Source organism: Grus americana, chromosome 1 (genome assembly GCF_028858705.1).
Source record: "Grus americana isolate bGruAme1 chromosome 1, bGruAme1.mat, whole genome shotgun sequence".
Lineage (NCBI taxonomy): Eukaryota > Metazoa > Chordata > Aves > Gruiformes > Gruidae > Grus > Grus americana.
Window position 1 is genome coordinate 64,585,235 of NC_072852.1, and position 22,852 is coordinate 64,608,086.

Sequence of the window (22,852 nt, forward strand, 5' to 3'; positions counted from 1 at the left end):
CTTTGCATCGGGGCGCCCCGGACCCATTGCTCGCCTCCCCCCTCGCAGGGGGCAGGGACCGAGCGGCGCCGGCACCGCTCCCCCAACTGAGCCCGCGGGGCAGGGCGGGCGGAGGAAGAGGAGGAGGAGGACTACATTTCCCGCCGGCCCCGAGAGGGCCGGGGCGGGTACAAAGCGGGCGCTACCTGTCCCGGCAGGTGAGCGCCAACAGGTGAGTGGGTGGCTGCTGGGGACAGGGGCTCCTTCCCCGGGCCCTCGGCTGCCGTGAGCGGGGCCAGGGCGGCGACTCCCTCTTACTGTCGTGTTCCCCCGCCGCAGGCCTGCCCGGGAGCTGCAATGCCTTTCTCTAGCTCTGGTGCGGATGATGCCTTTGACTACCTCTTCAAGATCATTCTGATCGGAGACTCCAACGTGGGCAAGACCTGCGTGGTGCACCGCTTCAAGACGGGGCAGTACAACGAGAAGCAGCAGAACACCATCGGTGTCGACTTCACTGTGCGCTCGATGGACATCGACGGCAAGAAAGTGAAGGTTGGTGGCCAGAGTGAGCCGGAGCCGCTCAGTGGGCAGCACCTGCTGCACCCCATTACCCAGTGGGTCGCCATTCCTGTGCAGGGGAGCAGCAGGATGCTCAGTGTCCCCTGTTTGGCCCTGCTGAAGGCAGCAGGCAAAAGCCGGCTGCTTTCCTGACCAGGGGTGCTGCTGAGGGGAGCTTTTCCTCAGGAGGATGCCCTGGGGGATGCAGTCACCCTAATTTTGGTACAGGCTTGCCCTTGTGGCTTCTCTGGATCTACCTGTGGAGAGGGCTGATGTTTTGCCTGCAGGGAGTTCTTTGAAAGCCAGGTCTGGTTTGGAGGGGAGGTCTCTCCTCTCTTTCAGAGATGTGAGGGTTTGAGCTGGGACACTGAGGGGGGAGAACCCTCTAGTTTGCAAAGGCTCTGCTTTGATGCATGCTTGATCTGAGGAAAGGTGAAGACTTGCAAGATGAACATCGGAAGAAATTGTTAGCTAGAACTTACCTCCATGCACAAAGATGCCTGCCCTTTATATAGCTCTGCTTTGCTCAGCCCCGCATCAGGGCTTCTTGGCTCTTCTTCCTTTCCTATTAAAAGGCTGTAATGCTCTCTATCTTTTAGTACAGTTGTGGAAACTGGGTTTCTTGGCCTTTTGCAAAGCCGTGTTTATGCTTGCAGCTTTCTCTTTGGTCTGTGTAGATTGTGTTTACAGGCATGTAAATGTCTCCTCAGATGTAGAGAGGGTAAAGGCACGCTGTGGGTGTAGCAGAGTGAGCTGGGGCAGGTCTCGCTGCCTTCTAGATGAGGGGTTTCAAAAGCGTAGATGCTGATGGCAAACACATAGGAAGTGGCATTTGCTGGTCTTTACAACTTCTATCCTTTCTCTTACAGATCCAAGTGTGGGATACAGCTGGTCAAGAACGCTTCCGGACAATAACCCAGTCTTATTACAGGAGTGCCCATGGGGCCATCCTTGCCTATGACCTTACTAGGAGGTCCACATTTGAATCCATTCCTCACTGGATTCATGAAATTGAAAAGTATGGTGCTGCAAACTTGGTCATGATGTTAATTGGTAGGAATCTAATTTTAAATATTATATTGTATAGCTTTTTTTAATACATGTATAAAACCCCCTCACTTCCTCCCTAGCCCCCTACTTAAATCATCTATGGACTATACATTAAAGAATGCAGTTGTAATTAGAATAGATCAGAAATTGTGTCAATTTGACCGAAGCTTAAAAAATTATTGAAGTCACAGCCTGGTCCTGATAGGACCAAGCCCATTGCAGACAGTGAAACTTTTTTACTTGCTCCTTTCCTCCTGGAATAACACAACAAACTTGCTGCTAGTCTAGCAAGTGGGGACAACCATACTGAGGTTAGAATTGCAGTAAGTCTGACCTTATACTCCTGATGCAGAGGAATTTAGCAGCTCAATAATTCAAGAGTAAGGGGAATGCACAGAGCAACACAACTCCTCAGTCTCATCTTTCCTCTCTGTTCTTTTGATATGCATGTCCATCGCTCTGTAATGGGATTCTGATCAGGTAAGACAGTAGATGGGGACATGGCTTTTACAGAGCACAAAGTAGTCTGCTTGCATTCCTCCTCCTCGTTTATTCCACTAGCATTCAAGAAACTTTGCCCCTTGAGGAAAGGAATGGGTGGAAATATCTGAGAATGGAGCTGGCAGGAAGCAGTGTGGTTCTTTCCCATTTGTGTTTCAGGTTCTTATCGCTCTTCCCTCCTCCAAGGAAGAAGCTACAAATGAGAGAACTGGCGTAGTAAAATGACAGCTTTTATTTACATTCCACCGCTTCTGCCTGTTCCACTGTGGTACTGTGCCGAGCGCACGCTGGCCCTTGAGGATAGGCAGTGCTGAGCCCCACAGCACAGCAGGCATGGGACCTAAGCTGCTGCTTGTGCTCCTAGCAAATTACTTCTGCCACGGTGGTTCTTCCTGTTCTTCCTCTGAAGAAACAAACACATTCTGAAATTCTGCCCTGCATGTAACTGCAATGCTTGGAATGAGTAAGGGGGGGAAATCATTAAACTTTGGTAGGATTTTTATAACTTTTTTCATGAATCTAAAGAACAAGACCTATCTGTGTGTGTTAGGGCTGGTGGTGGTTTTTGTTTATTTGTTTGGTGGGGTTTTTTTAAGAAGTTCTGAAATTGGTAAAAATAAAGCTTTTTTCAAGGATCCAGCTTGATCCTTTCTTCTAAAGCTGGTGCTGTTTGCTTTACTTACTGTGGCAGGAAGGCTTTGTACATTTAATTAGATGTAGTTATTACATACACCTTTCTAGTATGAGGTTAAGAAGTCTAACTTTCCCATGTGGAACTGAAGAAGGAAAGAAAGGGAGTCTTTTTAAGAAGGCAAATAACCCTCAAGCAAGGTGGTTTTTTTGCGGGGTTGTGGTTTTCTTTTGTAGGCTGGGTTTTTGGTGGGGTTTTTTTTTTCCTTTTAGAAAAACTGAAAGGGACTTAATGGGGCGGGGGGGGGCTGGCTCATATATAATTCAAATTAAATATCTGAATTTGATGAAAAGTTGTCTTCAAACTATGAACATAGACTTCAATCAGGTACTGCATGTACCAGAACTGATGATAACGCCACACATGCTGCAACTCCTTAAATATACAAAGGTATTTTATCTGAGGTGTTTCATGACTTCTGACAGGGTTTAATTAAACTGTTTCAAGTATAAGTTTAATCTATACATGCAGAAACTTAAGTATGTACTTTAAGTATTAAGGTAGCTGGTGTGAATTCTTGTCTTTTTTGACATCATCTTAAAATGACTGACTTAGGCCATGTTAAAATCTGATTTAACAGTTGAGCAGGTTCTTCCTCAGTTTTGGTGTTTGTTTTTTGTTGGGTTTTTTTTGAGGATATCTGCTTTAGACTAACAACATCACAGATCTTCAGAGCTGAGCATCCACTTTGAGATGTGTCAGAATACCTTGACAGTAGCATAACACGTGTGGCTTCCACTGAAGATGGACTAAACCTTTATGCAACACTGCTTTGGTTTACTGTGTGGAGTCACTATAGCTCTGAGATTTTTAAGTTGTTGTTTGTTTTTTTTTTAATATTTAACTTAAATGTTGCCTAATATTTAAAAACACAAGGGAACAGGGTCCAACAGTTGTTTCCAAATAATCCTCTGGCACCATTACCTACAGCAAGCAATTGAATGAACACAGGGGTTTGGATTTTTGTTTGGTTGGGTTTTTTAACTCATTTTATATCATCATATGATTAGCTGCAGTTTTGATCCACATTCTATGTTTGTGGCTCAGATCTTGTTTTTTTTTTTTTTTCCAGTAACTCTTATTCCTAACATAATACCATTATTTAACAAAATTGAATTAATGTACTGCATTTAAAGATGAATTTTTTTGAGAGACTAAATTATTGAATTATCCATTTGCCTTAAGGGAACAAATCAGATTCTGTGGATAAGCGCCAAGTCCTGTTTGAAGATGCCTGCACACTAGCAGAGAAGCATGGGCTCTTAGCTGTACTGGAGACATCAGCAAAGGAAGCTCAAAACATAGAAGAGGTCTTCACGTTAATGGCTAAGGAGCTAATAGCCCGAAACACCTTACAGCTTCATGGAGAGAACCCTCCGAACAGCATCTATCTTGATTCCAGGCCACTGATTGTCAGTCCAAGTGTGGAGAAGTCCCAGTGCCTCTGTTGAAGAGACATATCAGGAAGAACTTGGAAGTAGTCATTCTTCTGAGGCTGTTTGATTTCATTTTATTCAGTTGATGAAAGTGTGCTATGTCACCTCAAGCCATCTCTCCGATATCTCTACCTTGCAGTTTGGCTTCTAAGTATCTCCAGAGATCCTTGTTGCTGTTAGCAGCACAGGTTGCTTTGAACATGGCAGCGTATACTTTAACATGAACTTCTGAGCTGAGAGGACTCAGGAAGCTGCCAGCCCTTGCCTTAACCAAAGAGAACTTAAAAAAATTATTGCCTTAATTATATCCTTAAATGATTTTCTGGCTGTGTCAGAAGATAAATTTGCACCACAGCTCTGCGTTGATTTGACCCTTCTAAGCTATGTTGTTTGTTCTAGCGCAAGCACTTTACTCTTTGCCAGTAGCTTTAAAAACTCTGATGTGTGCTTGGACAGCACTTATCCATTGCTGCTTAAACTTTGGTTTAGGGGTGGTCCTGAATCAGGTGCATGGCCACCCATGCCAAGGAACATAATAGAGTATGTGATTCCACATCTCTACTGATTTCCTCACCAGACAGACTGGGAGATGTCCCTGGGGTCTCATAGCAGGCAGAATATGATACACGAGGGGCCCAGCCTTCTTCCTGGGGTGAGAAAAGTTGTCTTTTATTTTCTTCTCTAATTATAAGAATTGTTTCCAGTAGTGATCTCTGTCTTACTAATATAGACTTGCTAGGAGTAGTGAAGCTTTGAAGGCACAAGTAATGGCCTAAATCAGTGCTGGGGTGAAAGGACTTTTGTTTTTTTTCCTCCTAACTTTGTCTTGCTTTTGATGTGCTGATGTTAATCAAAAACCTTCTGTAGTTTGTGTGATGGGCCAAAGACAGCTTGAGAGTATGCCTGTAGATTTTCAAGGGAGTGTGAAGAAGTGATTGAAGCTCCTGTAAAACTCAGCAAGGGGTAAGATGGTTTAATTATGCAACCTCACCTTAAAGCAGTAAGGGAATGGTATGGAGCATACCAGAAAGCTACCCCTAGGCAAGCATATAAGCTGCTGCTGTGGACACTGAACATCTTGGTAGCAACAAGGTTTTGTATTGTTTCTAAATGCATGGTCTGCTTCTGGGGGGGCTCACCACTTCTGTGTACTGAAATGAATGACGGTTTTGTTTTGGGTTTTGGTTTTGTGTTTTGGGGTTGGGTGGTTTTTTGGTGGGGGTTTTTTTCAGTAGATGGAAACAGAAGGAGAGGGAGGAAAGAAATATATGGAGGAAGCTTTTTGACTGCAGTCCACATGTACCAAAGTGCATTGCTTAAGTAGTTACTGTTATGCTATGAACTGGAAATCAAACTCTGTAATGATAAAATACAGTCTGGGTTACATGCAAAGAAACCCTGGGAAGGCTGGTATGCTGCTAGCTTACCAGATGGCAGTCTGCCCATGTTTCACAAGTTCTGGAAAAATAGGAAAAAACATGTAGCAAATATTTCTGGAAAATCTTGTCCGAGAAGCACAAAAAATAAAGTAGAATGAATCACTAACTTAGTCTTGCAAATATTTCTAATATCATTAATGCTTCCTCTGGCCAGGTTATTTGCTATGACATGCAAAGAGCAGGGGTTAATTCAGCTATGTGTAAACTGAGGGAGAAATCTTCCATGCTAGCTGCTAAGCCCTCTGCTATAACCTGCTATGGAGAAAGCTCCATCTTCTTCAGGCATCCTCCTTCTGATCTGTTTACTTTTAAAATCTTAATTTCCTCTTGATTTGGTACTAACCTAGTAGTTGCATTTCAGCTTGCATATTTAAGCAACAGTAAACACCGTAACCTTTCAAAGTAGCTGAAAAAGTAGCAATTCAGCTTCCAAACAACTAGTTTCTATACCTCATCACTAGGAAAACAGTCAAACGTAAGTTTAATATTCCTGCATGTTTAAAATCCAAACTACTCCCAGTAGTAGTTTGTAATGTAGCAGTTCTTACTTTTTTCTTAGTATCCACACTTAAACTGCTAATAAACTTTGTTCTATTTCAGATATACTAGAGATAGTATTTGCAACAAATACTAATCTTCCAGGTGACCTTAACAGTAAAGTATCATGTTCACCTCCAGTTACACTTTCACTATCCAAGAATTAGAGGAAGGATCTTACCAGCAGAGTATTAACCTTTGTATGGCCCCTTGGGTTTACTGCCTTAATTAGTTTACTCTCTGAAGTTATTTTGCTTACCCTCAGTACAGAAGCTTCTGCAGGCTGATGCTCCCTTAACTGCCCAGCACTGCAGGGCTCTCGCTGTTCCCTGCCCGCACACATGGAGCTCCTTGCAAAGTCCTTCACTGGCAGAAAGCTGTGCAACACGGGATCTGGGAGAACAGGATTGGGATTGTGCTTCGAGCTACACTTGTCCCTTTCCTTTAATGGGTGTTACAGGCTCCTTATGCTTTTTCAAGAAACTAGTCTTAAATACTTGCCCCTTGTGTAATGACAACAGGAGTGAGACCTCTTTTGGTAGGCTCTGTTTGGCATCTTCAACAAGCCCTTGGGGCAGTTATACTGAATGGTTTCCAGAGTAATTGAGTTGTCCTCAGGTGAATGAAGAGCTAGCTGCAGCAGTTGCTAAGAAGGAGGCTCTTCAGAGTATATATTAGTAGACAGTATTATTCATGAGGTAATATGCAAAGTAAGCTATAAACTTAAAAAAATCCCTTCATAGCATGGTATTCTAGACTGTAAGATAGCAACCACTACATTAAAAAAACAGGCACAGTGTAACTTCTGCAGCTGTGTCTTCCCCATCAGGGAGCAGATGGAAGCATGCAGCTATGACAATGCATGTTAACCAAAAACCATGTTAACTGCTATGGAACCTTATATTAACGTGTTTGTTCCCCCAGCATCATATGCAAATCTAACGTGCTTCTTGACAGCATCATTAATACACTTGTAGAAAGTGTAACTTAATGTAATGTTGTTTACAATGCTATTCTAAAAACTACTACTGCCCCCCAGTTTTAAGAGCTGCACATCCAGCTTGCAGATGAGCTTATTTGTTAAATTTTTGTGTACTTGGAAGAAGTATTTGAATCTTAGCTGTGGCACATTACTTGCATTGGTATCACAGCCATGGAAGATGAGACTGAAGCAGCACCTATCCACGTAACAGGGTAACACCCCCCCCCCCGAAGTATTTTAAAATGGAGCAAACTCTTGACACATCCCAGAAGGTGAGTGGCTTAAAAGCAACCATTAACTGTAACCCAGTGACGTAAAAGGCAAATGGCACCACCTATGTGGTCAAGCTTTTCTTCATACATAGGGGACAGGCTCTTAATAACAAAAGCTGATATTCTTATCTAATAATTCCAGTTAATGTTTAAGTATAGTTGGAAAGGAGGGAGAGAAAGCAATTTGCAGGCCCTGAGGGGAGAGGGAGAGGGCTCTATCCTGGAGCTTCCTTTCAGGAAGGAGATGCATGCCTGTGTTTTTGGACAGGGAACTGAAACTGAAGCTTCCCCCAGCCAGATGAGCACTCTAACCACACGCACTGCCTAGAGGTGCCCCTTGCCAGCTGCAGGCTGCCTAGAGGCAGATTTTTATGTGTATCAGTTCCCACACCCCCACTCAGCTCCAGACAGGGTGCTTTAATACTCATTACTCAATGTACTGACTCATGAAGCCATTTTCAAGCACCTCTCAAGCAAGTGTGTGTTACTGGAACTACGTACAACAGGCAACACTGGGATATGTGAGTTCTGTACGAGTAGTTTTAGACAGGCCAAGAGCCTTTAAAGAGTCCTATAACTTTTAATAGGAACTTACAGTTTGAGAGAGACAGGACTTTTAAAAGTCTTTTAAAGCACTTTTTCTAGTGCTGCTGTTCTGAATTCAGCTGCCTGCACAGGCTTGGTCTATGCAATCACATCAAGCTGGTGCCAAACAGGTGTTGACTCTAGCTTGACTGAAAATGATAAATAGCATACCCACAGCTAACAGCAACAGCAGCAAGTAGGGGCAGAAATTTAGCATATTTGCAATCCCACATTTCCTTGCTACAGCTGTGTCCGTGAACATCACTACTTATGACAGTTTTCACTGCCAAGTCTGTCTAGTTTTGCTTACCCTGAAGTGAGGCTCACCACTACAGTTTAGTAATTCCCCCTAATGCTAGCATTAGATTAAAGCTGACTTTGTAGCAACTTGATCCCTACAGCACAGCCCTGTATTATATTTCAATCCTAAAGGACATGTGGATTCCCTTGTTTTAAGCTGTTGCAGCATTAATAATTCCATCTGTACAAGTTTTGTTCCAAACATGAGACATTCCATACCTCACCGTATCTTCTAAGCAGAAATGTTTTGTACCTGCTGTAGCAGGAAGGAGTTACTTTGTTACTTTGCATCCCTCAGCAAGATTACAATAGGCCTTAAGCTACAATCAAGAGAGTGCTGTGCTACTGCAATTTGAACTAAAGCAGCAGAGGTTTTAAGAAGTGCTCTTTGCTTGTATGATCCCACTCCAACCAACTAGAATGGGCAGCAGTCATATTTTGCATTTACCACAAGATATAAAATTTTATATCAAACCACATGTATATATTCTTGCATAGGGAGTAAAGTCAAGGCACTTCAAGTGAAAGCATGCATCTTTTTCTAGGTATTTGTTTCAAAATCAAGATTTTGCTGGTGAAAATTTATGGAGTCTTTATACCTTTTTCACCTTGACACTACTCTCATTGGCCTCTTCAGTTTCTGTATGTCAGGTAGTTGCTTGATGAAAATGTAGCACAGCCCAAGTTGTCACCCTCCTTATTTTTACATAAAAAGTTTGCTTTAATTGTACTGAATTTATTCCTGTTCTTACAGAGGAAAAGCATAGCAGCCTGCTAACATACTTTACTGATTTCAAAGACCCTACTCTTTTCAGTCATTCCAGTTTGGAGGGGAGGGGGGGATCATAGTGCAACAGGAAGCTTAGAAACATAGAAACAGGCTTACCACCAGTAAGTTTTTCAAACTGGAAGTGACACATAGCAGTACTGCTTGATGACAAAACACATGCAGCTCTTTAACAAGAACCACAGCACCCTTCAAAGCAAGAGCTCAACAGAAACTACTTGTCACAATGCACTTGACTACATCAGTCACCCTGCAGCTAGACAAAACAGCCTTCACCAAAACAAATCACTGATTTGCATACTCAGCTGCCCCTGTAGCAGAAATAAGGCTTAGAAGCAGCAGCATCAACCACTATGCCACACGTACACCACACACAAAGTAAAACATGCCCTTTCTGACCCCTTATGAAGGAAAGCTGATGCACGTACTCTGACTGGTACCTTTATTATGTTTTTGCATCTTGCCACCACAGATCTTTGTTAAACTTATGTTTGATTGCAGCTTTCCAATAGGATGTTAACCTATGTTCACTATGTACAGGAGGAAAGGCTAGTTCTACTTCAAAGCCTTTAATTTTTTCCTGTTTCTTCCCGCTTCAGTTTTAAATGTCAATTGTGCAAATCAAGCTCAAATCCTTTTCTCCCTCTGCTACTTGCCTCTGGGGAAAAAAACCAAACACAGTTTAGACTGTTCAGTTAAACTTTTCTTAGTCATATCCCTCAGCATCTGAATATGTTTCTAGTAGTTTTCTTCCAACTTTATGTATTTCTGCTGAAGAACATTTTTTTCTGAACACACATAGGCTTAAAAAAGCATGTAGATTCTCAGGAAGTGGCCTGTAGCAATGCTTGGACTTGCTGTCTAAACAGCATTACAACAGGAAACTATGCATAGAATATGCACTGCAACTGGCTTTGTTCAGGACAAATAAAATTAATACCATAGTGTAGAACTTCTGAGAAAGCAAGCCACATCTGTTCTCACTAATGGCCTCATAAATTCCTTCTACAGTTCAATTGTCTCAGCTGTCTGTTCAGAACATGTTCCTTACATTACAGGCTCTTTGCCTTAACCAAGTTAAGATTCCATATTAGCGTGACACGGTTCTGCATGAGTTGAGAATAAGTGACATAAATGCCTTTGTATTTACAGAAACACACACAAAAATAATCAATCAAGCTGAAACACAGAACAGACAGACTTCTTGTTTAATTTTTTTTTTGATTTTTTTATTTGGGAAAAGTGCTTCTTACAAAAGGCAGCTGCAAAACAATACGTTATAGACCTCAGAACAATTTCTCATTCCATTTAAAAGTGAAAGGAGAGGCAGTCTAGGGGACAAGAGCAGCAGGAGAACAGATCACGGGGCATCCACAAGTCAATAAAAAACAGCAATAATGTAATGCAAGGTTAAAATTTCTGTGCTGGGGCTTTGGTGGCAAAGTAATTTCTCAATGCACATTACAGCCAGAAACTGCATGACTGCCTTTGTAAGCAGTAACGCACATAAGCTGAACAGCTTTACCAGGCAACCTGCCCAACTCAGATGCCATGAGGCACATGTACCTCAAACCAGCCGAGAGGCATAGCGATTTCCTAGCAAAGCTTGCAGCTTAAGTGGTTACACCAAGTTCTAAAACTTACAGAGCAATAAAGCTAAAGGGGCCTCTCTGGTGTTCCTCTGACCCCACCTTGGCTAACCGGATTTCTGCTCCTGGACAACCCTAATCATACACATGAAAGAGAGCTGGTGTACTAGGGAGTGCCATCTATTAAGCGATAGTAAAGATCACTGCCACAGACTGAGCTGAGACCACTGAACCAGTTTCATGTCCAATTGGAGGCTAGATTTCATGCACCAAGAGGGGATGAAAGATGGTTTTGTTATTTTTAACTTACACAGAGTCTCCCCATCCTTGAGGTCCAACTCTACATTTATCTGTATATACACATAGAGAGTTCTCCTTTCACAAAGACATTTTCCTTTCATGCTAAACACAGTAAAAACCCAGAACGTTCACACCTGGTTCTGGTTACACAGTAGTAATAGTAATGTGCAAGTAAACAAGAGACCAAAATCACAAATGAAGATGTGTACATGAGGGGGCTGGAACGGAGCTGATGCCAGAAAGAGAGTATTTGTATCTGGCCTGAAATCAGAAATATTGGTACAAAGACAGAAGAGAGGCCATCAGCCAATTTACATCCCCACTGCATGGCCACTGCTCATTTTTGTATCTGGGCTCTTCAAAATGAGTGTGGAAGTCCTGTAAACACTTTAACCCTGGAACTGGGTGAACTCTGTTGGGTACACAGATGAAGCAACAAACCTAAGCTAACTGTTTGACAGTTAAATTCATTTTTACAAAAACTAACATTTTAAAGATTTATTTCTTGTTATTCATTTAAACAGAGGAAAAACAACACTCCTGGGGTGGGAGGGGATGGGAAGAGACAGACCCTGGGTAAAAGTTATTACAACAGCACCTGGAATTGATCGGCCTGCCTAGGAGAAACACAGGCACTGCCACAACACCACAGGTAATAGCTACTGCCTGAAGCCAAGACGACAGTCCACACTCCACTGACAGGTGCTATAGATCCAAGTCATAGTAATCTTCCAGCTCATCATGAAACAAGTCCCACTCATCCTCGGAATCCGTCAGCTCATCGTCACCTCCTGCTGCCAACAGCATAAGCAACATCTCACCAAGCTCAAAGGTCACCACCTCATCCTCATCGGTCTCAAACGGATCACCGTTCTCTCGCTCCTCGATGAACTCCCAGAACCGATTCCTCCGCTGGGCCTGCAAGTGGAACACAAGTATTTCCACAGGTGACCAAGCGGTACAAGGTTGGAGTCTTCCCAGAGGCTGACAAGATTCAGCCCCCGGTCTACTTTCTGACATGCAGGAAACGACGTTTCCACATTCAGGGAGATACTGACCTCCAGTAGAATTTACCCTTACACACCCCTATTAATGCTGCCCAACATTTCTACTTCAGTAGGTTGGTGTACTAGGAAAGTTTTTTTAAAGCCACTGTTTCCATCTTCCAGCGTTCACAAACTTTAAACCACTGCCTCCTTCAAATTCCCCCTTACAGAGGTCTATCAGAAGTGGGAAAAAAAGAGTCAACATTTCCCTGTCCTCTTCTCAAGGTAGTTGATTTAACGCATGCCCCTCTTGCACTCTCTCTGTATAGAAAGGACAAAAACCAGCAGCACTGACCCGGTATCTACTCGATGTTCCCACTTTGGGTCTCTGTGGCTCCTCTCGGCGGCCATCAGGATATGCATGCTTGTAAAAACAGTTTCCTCCAAATGGACAGCTCCCACGGCCTTCGTCAAAATACCTGCATGGCTTGTTGCTGGAAAGGAAAATATCATAACCCTTACTCACAGCAGACCCCAACCAGACTTCAGAATTGCGTTTACCTGTAGCCCAAAAGGATCTCAGGTACCATTTGGAGCTGAAGGTATTTTTGTCAGTATAACACCTACACGCAGAAATGACGTATTACACAATGTGTGTGGGTCGATGCATGCATAGGGACACTGATGGCTTGCAGCGCAGTAGCTCATACTACCTTATGGCTACACCACTGACTTTTTGTGTCTAGAAGGGAAAGATTGAGGTCAAAGAACATAGGAATAGCTTTGCGACTGTGTGGTTGCATGGATCTGTGAGCAGATAGGTAAGGATGCATTTCACATGTGGTGGTGGAAACAAGGTGTGAGAAGGCTTTACATCAACACCCTTCTTATCCAGGTATGCCTTTATCTCTACTGTCTCAACTTGACAAAAAGCTGCAGTGCTCATACCTCATTGCCTCCTTGTATTTCTGAATGAGTTTCTGCTTCTCTTCCTTCTCCTCGACCCAGTACTCACTTGGAATGACAAAGTTAGATGTGATCCGACATTCTGGGCAGGACCTGGGGAATGAACAGACTGTGCTGCAGAATTCCACATTACAGGGCACTCTCTCTCCTATATAACAAGTCATGGCATATATCTAAAGACGTATTGTACCCGTACACTTGCTGTATGGGTTTTTCAATCTAGATTCTCTCCCATACATGAAGATAACCTAAACTATCTTCTTAAAGAACTCAATGGCAATGGCAGCTAGTCAGCTTGTCTCAGAAAAGCTTGAAAAAAACACTTCACACAGACTCCTTTTTCTTTAGAATTAAATAAATTTATTTTGGTTTGATGTCTGTATTTATTTCATTGGAACCTTGTTGGGGTTTTTTTAGAACAGTCTTTAAATGGAGAAATGTTTTGTCAACTGATTAATGAACTAGGGCGGTAATGAATTAAGAAGCATACATTCTGAACTGGTTAATCTGTTTTCAGATTCCTGGCTGGGTGTCCAAAGACTTAAACAGTAACCACTGGACAACATGCTACTAAATAAACAAAAATTATTTTCTACCGTTGAGTTTTGCAAACTAAATCCATATTAACCAAATCAGAGTGTAAATGTTATTCCTAGCAATTATTTTACTTCCAAACTAAAGTTAGTATGCATTAAATGCAGTCTCTGTGCAGTCTGCATCTGGAAGTCTGTTGCAAGTTGTCACAAGTTACTACGTTCTTCCATAGTAACAAAGCACCATCGAAACGGGAAAGTGCCTCACTTTATAATCTTGCTCTCAAATTGCTTAGCACTCCTCCACTTGCGGATGCACTTGAGACAGTAAGTGTGGCTGCAGTTGGAGAGGATCCCAAAGCGGCGCTCACTAGGATTAGCTTTCTCATACACCACCTCCATGCATATCCCGCACACCATGTCTTTACTACGCTGGACGGCAAATGAAAGCTCCATGTCCTTCTCGTGAGCTTCAATGCAAGACTGAAAAGGAGAGACAAAGAAAACAACTACAGAGACAACTGGTCACCTGATGAATTTGAAGCAGGTTTTTAAGCTCAGTTTTACTCTGCTGTTTTGCATAATGAATGGAGTATGAATAAGCTGAAAAATCTTTATCCTAAAAAAAAAAATAAATTTGCTCAGATAGTGGGGAACAATCAATTCCGAGTTCAAATTCCTTTCCTCAGACATTGCTTTTAAACATGAGAAAGGCAATCTAAAAGACCATCCAGTTTTACTAGGCAAAGAACAAAGCTTTAGAATCTTTAAGCAGACTGCTCTCCCAGCACAGATAAGGAAACCCAGCTGCTTTTGAATATGGCCCTGACAGGAAACAGTCCAGTTTACAACAGGAATTTCATTCACTGCCTGACCTGCATGCATCTTCAAAAGAAAGGGAATTAGTGACAAGTGATTGCGGGGAGCTAGGAAGCAATAACTTAAAGCTGTTTAACACCAGACAGTTGTTTACTTACCTTTATGTGCTCAGATCTCTGCGCAGCATCAATTGGATGCAAGACCTGCAGTCCACACATATCACACACATCCCCATGGATATACACGCAGTTTTCTCCATAACGACATTCTCCTACCGCAGCGTAGGGGCACAGCTCCTTCTTTATCTCCACATCCACTTGCTGCTTTTCGTATTCTTCCTCAATCACCATTTCCTGCAAGGGTGCTTCAGCGCAGGAAGGAGCAGCTGGGAATAAAATTAACAACAGTAAGCAATACACTCAGATTTAGAGCACAGGGAGTGAGAACACATTGTTTTAATACAAAACAATCCTTGGGTAACCCTGCTCAAGTTATCCAAAGAGAATAATAAAAACAACCAAGGTTTATTTCAGTCCATGTTTTACACACCCTCAACCTGAACTAAGAGTTATTTTCCCACTCAAGAAAGCACAACCAATTTCTTCATCCTTCAATCCAGACAAGACTAAAGCTATCAAGATTTCAGTGGTCAGATTCAGACCCATTTACAGGCTAAGTAGGCACTAAAAAAACCCCAACTCATCAGTCCTCAGCAGCTTAAGTACATTTTAATACAAACTTTGGTTCAGCAACAATTAAATAAGGCTACAAATCTCTCACTGCTTTAAGAATCAATTCCACATTGGCTAAAGTTAACAGGCTTTTCCCCAGAAATTATACAGCTGAAGCAATTAAAGGTGTATCCAGCATAACAAAACACTAGAATGGCAGCACCACCCAGCAGTTCCTTATGTGCAGGTTAATTAGCATGCTGTTGCTCAGCCTGAACAACCAACTTTCACTTCTAGACTCCCATGCATCTGTATGAATGATACAAAAGCTGTGTCCACACCTTTAACTAAATCTATTCTACATATTAGCCAAAAACTCTATCCGGTCTATCAGTCAGACACATAAGCCTAGCTTTCAGAAACTGAAATTGAGGGCATTTTCATTGCATTCTAAGCTAGCCATCAGTTTTGCAAAATCCTAAGTAAATTCCCTTACCTAATTCTAAACTGAACTGAAATCTGTGTCATTTCTCTTCCCCATTTAGACAGCTTCTGCTTAACAGACAGCTTCTGCTTCTCCCTGTACCTCTTGAACATATGCTTATCTGTGTCACCCAAAGCCAAGCAGGCTTTTGAGACCACTACATAAATAGGATGATAAACCAAGTTACAAGACAAAAGCAGTCAGTCTGAAGATACAATAAATGCAGCAGAACAACAAAGCATCACCATGTTCAGAATAAACACCAGGGAGAACAGCAACTGGACTTCATTTACATAACCATTAGCTGTTACAAGAATAAAAAGTCATCTATGCTATAAGAAAGTATTACTTTTATAAACTGTTCGAGAGATAGATTTAGAGAAGTAAGCAAAAACTATCAAAGGCAGACTTGGATTAGTAAAGGACCGACTCCTTCCCAAAAAGAATCGGAGGCTGCACGCTCACACAGTTTTCATCCCCATGGAGCAAAGGGACACAACGAACATGTTATCAGCCTGTTAGCTTACGAACATACAGAGAAAAAGAAAAAGAAGGTCCCCGAGAGCTCACAGTTTGGGGGGATAAGCAAATATTGAAGATTAGTGTAGGAAAATATTAGCTCTCAAAATAAGTTCAAGTCTGCTTCTTGAACCATCTCTGACTTTAGAGGTCATTCGCGCTAATCTTGGATCGGTCTGTTTGCTAGAAACATACTTTTCAAAAGCAAGTGAGTGACAGAGTAACAAGTCAGCTGTCAACCTGCTCATTTTTCAGTAAGAGATTCCCAACAAAAAAATTTTCATTACCTCTTCTTCCCCATGAATTCTAGTGAACTGGCACCAAAAAAAGTAACAAGTAAGTAACCATACACTAGGGTCTGCCTACTCTTCTGAGTAGCTGAACATAGTATGAAAATTTGTACTTATTAATTGAAATTCCACCCCATTTGAAATCAATGGTCTCCACTTCCAAAAGAAGTAACAAAAAAATCACAATTACCAGTCAGTTTCTATTCCCTTAACTGTCATTTTTGCCCCTGTTTTTCTAGTTAATGTTGCTACAGATTTTTTACCTAGTTGATTCACATGACTTCTGACATCTTGTTTGACCCTTAGTGAGGAAGGAGAGCTTAGCAGATCATAGCATGGATGCGCAGAAGCCTACTGGACGGACAAATGCAGCTGAGTTCCAAAGGAATCAAGTGATACAATATTAATGGGTCTGGCAAGATGATCTTTGCTTAACGCAATCCTATATCCCTGGAAAATGCATACTTTGAAAGAAGAGGCAAATTTGAAGTTTCTCTTAGAAAAATTTTCCAGTCTCACCTGCACTTCCCTCAAGACTATCTTTTATCAAAACTTTATTCAGTAAGGGTTTTATTCATTTAAATAAAAAAAACCCCAAAAACCAAAAAAAACCCACTTATTGCTTGAGGTTGAGAATAAAGGCTTTGAAGTCTTAGCCCTCCAGAGACTGACTTAGGAATCCATTTATTTACTATGCTGGTTCACAGAAGGAGAGAGCAGAGCTTCGCATCTTAGCACAAAAAAAGTATAGAGCTGTTACTTAAAAACAAACAAACCAACAACAACTTAAGTCAACAAGCACAGTACACAGTACAGCTACCAAATTCCAGCAAGTCCTTGCATAAAAAAGTACAACCAGTTCTTAGTGATTAGACATCTAGACAAAAAGATACAGATCTATTAATGTCAGTCTTTAATAATGGCTCTGGGTACTTCTATATTATGAGAGGGTGGGAAAGGGAAAACCATACTAAAAGTGACATTAGTTTTCCAGTCCCAGTCTTCTGTGCTGTCCCAGCACTTTCCCTCAGCAAGAGCTGTATTTCTATGAAATAAAAATTAAATTAGTGTTTCCACTTCTGAATATCTCAGCTTCCATAACCTAAAGGCCTGCAAGCATATCTCCTGAATCTACTGCACTGTAACTGCTACAGTTTTGCTTCTTCTTCGAAAGCAAACTAGAGAAACTGACAAGACTCCACTGCCTCAGTAGTTCTGAATCCAACATCCCCCACAGAGTAACATTTACTCTCTCTGATTCTGTCCGCTGTTTGCAAAACCACTACCCTCCAGTAGGTGGACCCAATCTCTATCTTCTCACTGCCCATTTCACAGTCAACAGGGTTAAATTCATACCAGTGAAAAAAAACCCTAGTTCATTACCTTCAATTCACACACCACCTGCTTTCACTCTAGGACACACTCTGTAGCATTAAATATCTTCCTCTTGTAGCAGCAGGAAACAGCCATCTAATTCAGAGTGTTTCTTATATTTCTGCCTTTCTACTCTCCCTCAATTATTCCAGAACATCTAGCAGCAGTAGCAGCAGAACAAATAGGGAAATTTGGTGCATCCGTACAACACACAAGTGATTATCTGAAGAACTGTCACTATCAATATCAGATACCAGGTTTAGTCCCAAATCAGAGAATCATCTACATTAGCAGAATGTCATCTCACAGCAAAAGATGAACATTATAACCCAAGCTATGCATAGTTAAACTGCCAACCCTGAATCTTCAGCATTTGTAAGACAATTTAAAACACACAGGCTTCTTTCTTCTAGCTATTTTTAAGAAATAGGCTTCATTTTAAAGTTTCCAAGTACCTGTACATTTCTCCAGGCATTTGACAAGAATAATGGAACACACTGCACACATCTTCCTGATCACTGCAGCAAGGTTCTTCATTACTATAGCTTAATAAAGACAGTGGCTTCAGAAAAGTGAAGTTTTTAAAATACAGCTTTTAAGAAGTCACCATGGGAATTAGCATCATGTAGCACTGTTCAGAAGAGAAACAGCTGAGTATGTTTGTACACTAAAACACATCAAATTTCAAAGGATACAAAACAGTGAATTTGGAACAAGATTCAGCAAAGAGAATGTTATTTAATTTAATCTGTGGCAGTCAGAGAAGAATAAGTCTGACCCCCTAGAAAAAGGAACTGCTTCAAGGTATAATGAAATGCTCTTACGCTTCAGGACTTCCTTCGAGACTGAGAAAACTGGACTTGTTCAGCTTAAGAAGCAATCTTATTGCTACGTTCACCTACTTAATGGGGGAAAAAAAGCTACCACAGAGCCAGACTCTTCTCAGATGTGCACAGGACAAACGATAGAAGGCAAGCAGAGGCAGGGAAAAATCCAATTACATACTAGGAAAGAGTTTTTCCTTGTGAAAGAAGTCAAACACTGCAAAGGCTGCCCAGAGCTTATGGTGTTTTCAGCATCTCTGCGGACAGAGATTCAACTAAACAAACCACCTGGCAACCTGATGTAGCTAACCCTGCTTTGAACAGGAAATTAACTAGATGTCATCTAGAGGTCCCTTCCAATCTGAAGTATTCTATTCTGATTAAAAGATTAAAAAAAGGATCCTTTGTGTCAGTGAACAAAGAAGTTGTATCTTTTATGACAGTAAGGTGACATATTGACAGGTAGAAGACGAGTTTTCATTCCTCTGGACTATATTCAAGTCAGATACACCCAACAATTCCACAATCAAACTTCTCAACAATACTAGCAAAATGTTAGTGTCACTAGACCATTCCTTTCCTCTTCACCCTTGCTCAGATCAGACTCCAGCAGCACCCTGTAACATTGAGAAGGTCATTTTCTTTTCAGATCCGAGAATCTGAGTAGTGCTGTGGAGACAAAGAAGTATAATCCGAGAACTGTATGACAACTTCAAACTCTTCTGTACACAAGGTGTCCATTTTGATTTCAAACAATTATGTGAGTACTCATGGCCATAAGCCTTCAGTTTTAGAGAGCCAAATATTAGAAACTATGCTAAAGTAAATACCTTCAGCCTACTTTTCACTTAAAATTTAAGTCTTTGTGCTATTTTTCTGCAGGGAAAGCAGATCACAAGTACACTGCTTAAACAGTCTGATCCCATATGATGAGCTGCTTCAATCTCCTTCTCAACATGAGGTGTCACAGTATCAAAAAGTCGAATCTCAGAAAGGTAACTAGAATAAATGATTTCCAGCCTCTGGTCTGAATAGCCATGGGATTCATGAAAGCAAGCATTAGGCTTCAATTCGTTCTACAGGAATCTGTACCTCTACTGGAAGACCTTTAGAAGATTAAAAAAAAAATACCCACAAAAAACCCCACCCAAACAAACAAAAAACCAAAACCCAAAGACAGCAGATTATTTTTCCAGAGTAGTGATATTAATATCAACTGCATCATCAGTATTTTCTTCTCCCATCACATATGCAAACTAAAATTCAAAGAAGGAGATTTTCCAAGTCATTCAGAGCCATAACAAGAGGAAGTCAATTATGCAGAGACTGTCTTTAGGTATACCTGGTTTCAGAACAGGACAGCAGTAGTCACCACTGACTAGTCATGTCAGAAAATTCAAGCATAAGTTAAGGACTGATCACTTGAAGTGATTAATACATATGAATAGCCGTATGCAACAAACCCAAAAGCATTACAATAGATGCACTACCTATAAATTGTTGACCCATGACAAAAAATTTACTGTTATCCCATGATCAGCTTACCACGTCCACAGTATGGCTGCCCAGGGACAAACTCTACAGCATTCACCCAGTCTTCAGCACCTACTCCTGCAGCTGCCAGATCTACATTTTCATCTTCTATCTCAGCAAGAATTTCTTCAACTGTTTCAGGGAGTGATGCAAAGTCTGAGGATACTGAGGGATAAATTGTTTCATCTGGATTCACATCAGTCATTTCTTCCTGTTTCAGTGGCTTGGTATGTTCGTATCTAAGAAGGGAAAACACATCAAGTCAATTCTTCACAAAAAACCCACCTCCATAAAGCAGCCCAAGGTATTGGAAATAAACTGATTAAGATGTAAACACACTATTTGGAAGGAGGACCTAGAAATGCCTTGGAAGAGAAAGCCACTGATGAGAGACATGCTTCCACTTGTGTAATCTGTCAGCACTGCTTATGGAAACAGAAGGTACTCCATGATTTTGGAGGAAATGGAGCGGCATGCACAATTCTTACTTAACTTACATAAAATGAACTTCAATTATGTCCAAAACTGGTCACATACCTATTATGCATGTGTAGCATTACTGAATGAAATAAATTAGTTCATTCAGCTTTAAAAAGAGAAGACAGCAGATACTGCTGTCTTCAACTACCTCATGAGAAGCCACAGAAAAGATGCAGCCAGAGTCTTCTCAGAGGTGCAGTGACAGCATGACAGTCAGTAGACACGAGTCCAAAATAGGAAGTTACAATTAGACATTAGGAAAAAGGTTCAGTGTGAGAGTAGTCAAACATTGGAACAGGTGCCCAGAGAGGCTGCACAATCTTCATCCTTTGCAGATAATCAAAACTTGAAAGGACAATGCCTTGGGCAACCTGACCTAAACTGGCTCTGCCTTCAGAACAGCTCCAGAGATCCTCATCAACATAAATGATTCCTTTTCTGCATCTGAGCATCTTGCCTCATTCAGATTTTACATTGAATTTTACTAGTTACTTCTAATGCCTCTTTCAACTTATTGTGGAAAATGATGCTCAGAACACTTTGATCCCTACTGCCCACAAGCAACAGGAAAGTGACATTTCCCTCAAAAAATCTGTCTTCCAGTAACTAGTAGACTACATGTGAAAACAGATTACAGGTGTACCTTTGAAGTCTTAGATATTTGCTGACTAATTTCAAGGAAAAAGGGAGGGAATTTTTGGAGATCATACAAAACTTTTAAGCAACTGTGATTCATTTATCCTGTGTTAGATTAAAAACAAAAAAGCGTCACAGTTCTTGCATATTAAAGAGATGCTCCCAACCAAATGTCAGCTTTGAAATCCTAAGGAAGCTATGAAGCACAAATTTAAAAGTCAAGCCTTCAGATCTCTACATCAGTGGCCTCCAAAGTGGTATGCATGCACCCTATGAGGTGAGCAATACAACCCACTGTGGTGCAGGAAGAAAATGCTAGAGCTTCTTGTCTTTCTTTTTTTCTAAAAAATAAGAAATTAAGTTTTACTAATATTTAACATACAGATTGATGGAAGCGTCCTCACTCGGTCCATATGTCAGAGGGTCCCACGTATGGTATGCACGAGGTGTCCTGAAGGAGGAATGGGTGTTTCACCACACAGCAGGGTTGACAGTGGCACCCTCACTTGTTTGTTCACTTTCAGCATATTGCAACACACTGCAGTTTGCTTGCGCCCAATGAAATGGATTGACAGATTATATTATCTTGTTTTACCTAAGCTAACCCTGACAAAATGTACAAGTGGCTTAAAAAGATTCCTGCAAATAAACTGTGGACTGAAGACAATACTGATAACGTGAGCAAAAGCAAACAACAAGAAAATGTCCTACTAGGAGCTCGTCATCAGCCACATTACAAAGTAAAGACAATGTCAACCCAATCATATCTGACAAGAACTTGTGAGGGGGGAAAAAAAACCAGAACAGACGTTACCAAGCAGACTACCATAAGAATGGATTTACATCCAGTATTATTAATGATGAACCTTGCCCTCAGTGTATATTGTGCCTTGAGGTATTAACTAGTGGTAGTATGAAGCCATCACAATTAACAAGGCATTTAAAATCTAAACATCCAGAACATGAAGACAAACCTCCACAGTTTTTTCAGAGATGTGCCAATTTCTTCATGTGATACTCAATCCAGTACTTTACAAAACGTCATAATAAATGTTTAGAAGCCTCTTTTGAGGCTTCTTATGTAATAGTGAAAGACAAAAAGCTACATACCATTGGACCACTTGTTCTTCCTGCTGTGGTAAAAATGACTGAAATAACACATGGAAAACAATACAGTGACAAAGTAAAACACATTCCTTTGTCAGCAAACACTGTTGGGAAATGCACAGAAAACACTGCTGAAGATTTGAAGAAACAAGTATTAGAATGAATTTTGCAGTGCGGGAAGTTTGCCGGATGAAAGTACAGATGTTTCTAACATGTTTCAGCTTATGATATTTGCTAGATTCTGTTTCAACAATGAAATACACAAAGAACTACTTTTTGTGAGCCACTAACGAAGAGATGTACCGGAAGAGATATATTCTCAACAAATAACTTCCTTAATAAAGACAAAAAGATGTACTGGAGGAAGTATATTCTCAACAGTAAATGACTTCTTTAATAAAAACAATGTTTTATGGAAAAAACTGTGCAAGTATTACAACTGAAGGAGTTGCTGCTTTGACTAGAAAAAAAATAAATAAATAAAAAGATTCCAGGGTAAGGTTAGAGATAGAACCACACCAGAAATTCGTTCACTGCATTGTTCATAGGCAAGATATTGTAGCAAAGATGGAGCCAGAAGCACACGAACTGTTACAGTGTCATCGATATGGCTAATTTTATTAG

General features: G+C 41.2%; 2 protein-coding genes across 5 annotated transcripts in view; one reads left to right on the forward strand and one right to left on the reverse strand.

The window, feature by feature from the left end:
• The first annotated feature begins 3 nt into the window (after nucleotides 1-3).
• On the forward strand, nucleotides 4-20,018 carry RAB19 (RAB19, member RAS oncogene family). 3 transcript variants are annotated; one of them, XR_008577995.1, is made up of 6 exons: nucleotides 4-211; nucleotides 319-531; nucleotides 1,407-1,590; nucleotides 3,965-4,867; nucleotides 19,122-19,232; nucleotides 19,355-20,018. XR_008577995.1 is itself a non-coding variant. In XM_054833056.1 (4 exons), the coding sequence occupies exons 2-4, from the start codon at nucleotides 337-339 to the stop codon at nucleotides 4,228-4,230; spliced, it is 645 nt and encodes a 214-aa protein (XP_054689031.1). In that variant the 5' UTR covers nucleotides 4-211; nucleotides 319-336; the 3' UTR covers nucleotides 4,231-9,148. The 3 variants fall into 3 exon arrangements, 1 of the variants encoding a protein (XP_054689031.1); XR_008577996.1 differs by lacking the exon at nucleotides 19,122-19,232 and having other exon boundaries at nucleotides 19,355-20,011; XM_054833056.1 differs by lacking the exons at nucleotides 19,122-19,232; nucleotides 19,355-20,018 and having other exon boundaries at nucleotides 3,965-9,148.
• MKRN1 (makorin ring finger protein 1) overlaps nucleotides 10,325-22,852 on the reverse strand; it is a 21,696-nt gene continuing 9,168 nt past the window's right edge. The window contains exons 3-9 of one of the 2 annotated variants that reach the window (XM_054833032.1): nucleotides 21,504-21,572; nucleotides 20,018-20,244; nucleotides 14,469-14,695; nucleotides 13,760-13,974; nucleotides 12,941-13,051; nucleotides 12,348-12,486; nucleotides 10,325-11,924 (exon numbers count right to left, since the gene is read on the reverse strand). In XM_054833032.1, the coding sequence (XP_054689007.1) occupies nucleotides 11,712-11,924; nucleotides 12,348-12,486; nucleotides 12,941-13,051; nucleotides 13,760-13,974; nucleotides 14,469-14,695; nucleotides 20,018-20,244; nucleotides 21,504-21,572 (1,201 nt within the window). In that variant the 3' untranslated portion in view covers nucleotides 10,325-11,711. The remainder of the gene's footprint in view (nucleotides 11,925-12,347; nucleotides 12,487-12,940; nucleotides 13,052-13,759; nucleotides 13,975-14,468; nucleotides 14,696-20,017; nucleotides 20,245-21,503; nucleotides 21,573-22,852) is intronic. The other variant, XM_054833042.1, reaches the window with a different exon arrangement.

Bases quoted from the DNA above. Each gene is read 5' to 3' on its own strand.
- RAB19 (XM_054833056.1), top strand. From the start codon at position 337: ATGCCTTTCTCTAGCTCTGGTGCGGATGATGCCTTTGACTACCTCTTC. The intron at 532-1,406 runs GTTGGTGGCCAG...TTTCTCTTACAG, and splicing joins TCGACGGCAAGAAAGTGAAG to ATCCAAGTGTGGGATACAGC. The intron at 1,591-3,964 runs GTAGGAATCTAA...ATTTGCCTTAAG, and splicing joins CTTGGTCATGATGTTAATTG to GGAACAAATCAGATTCTGTG.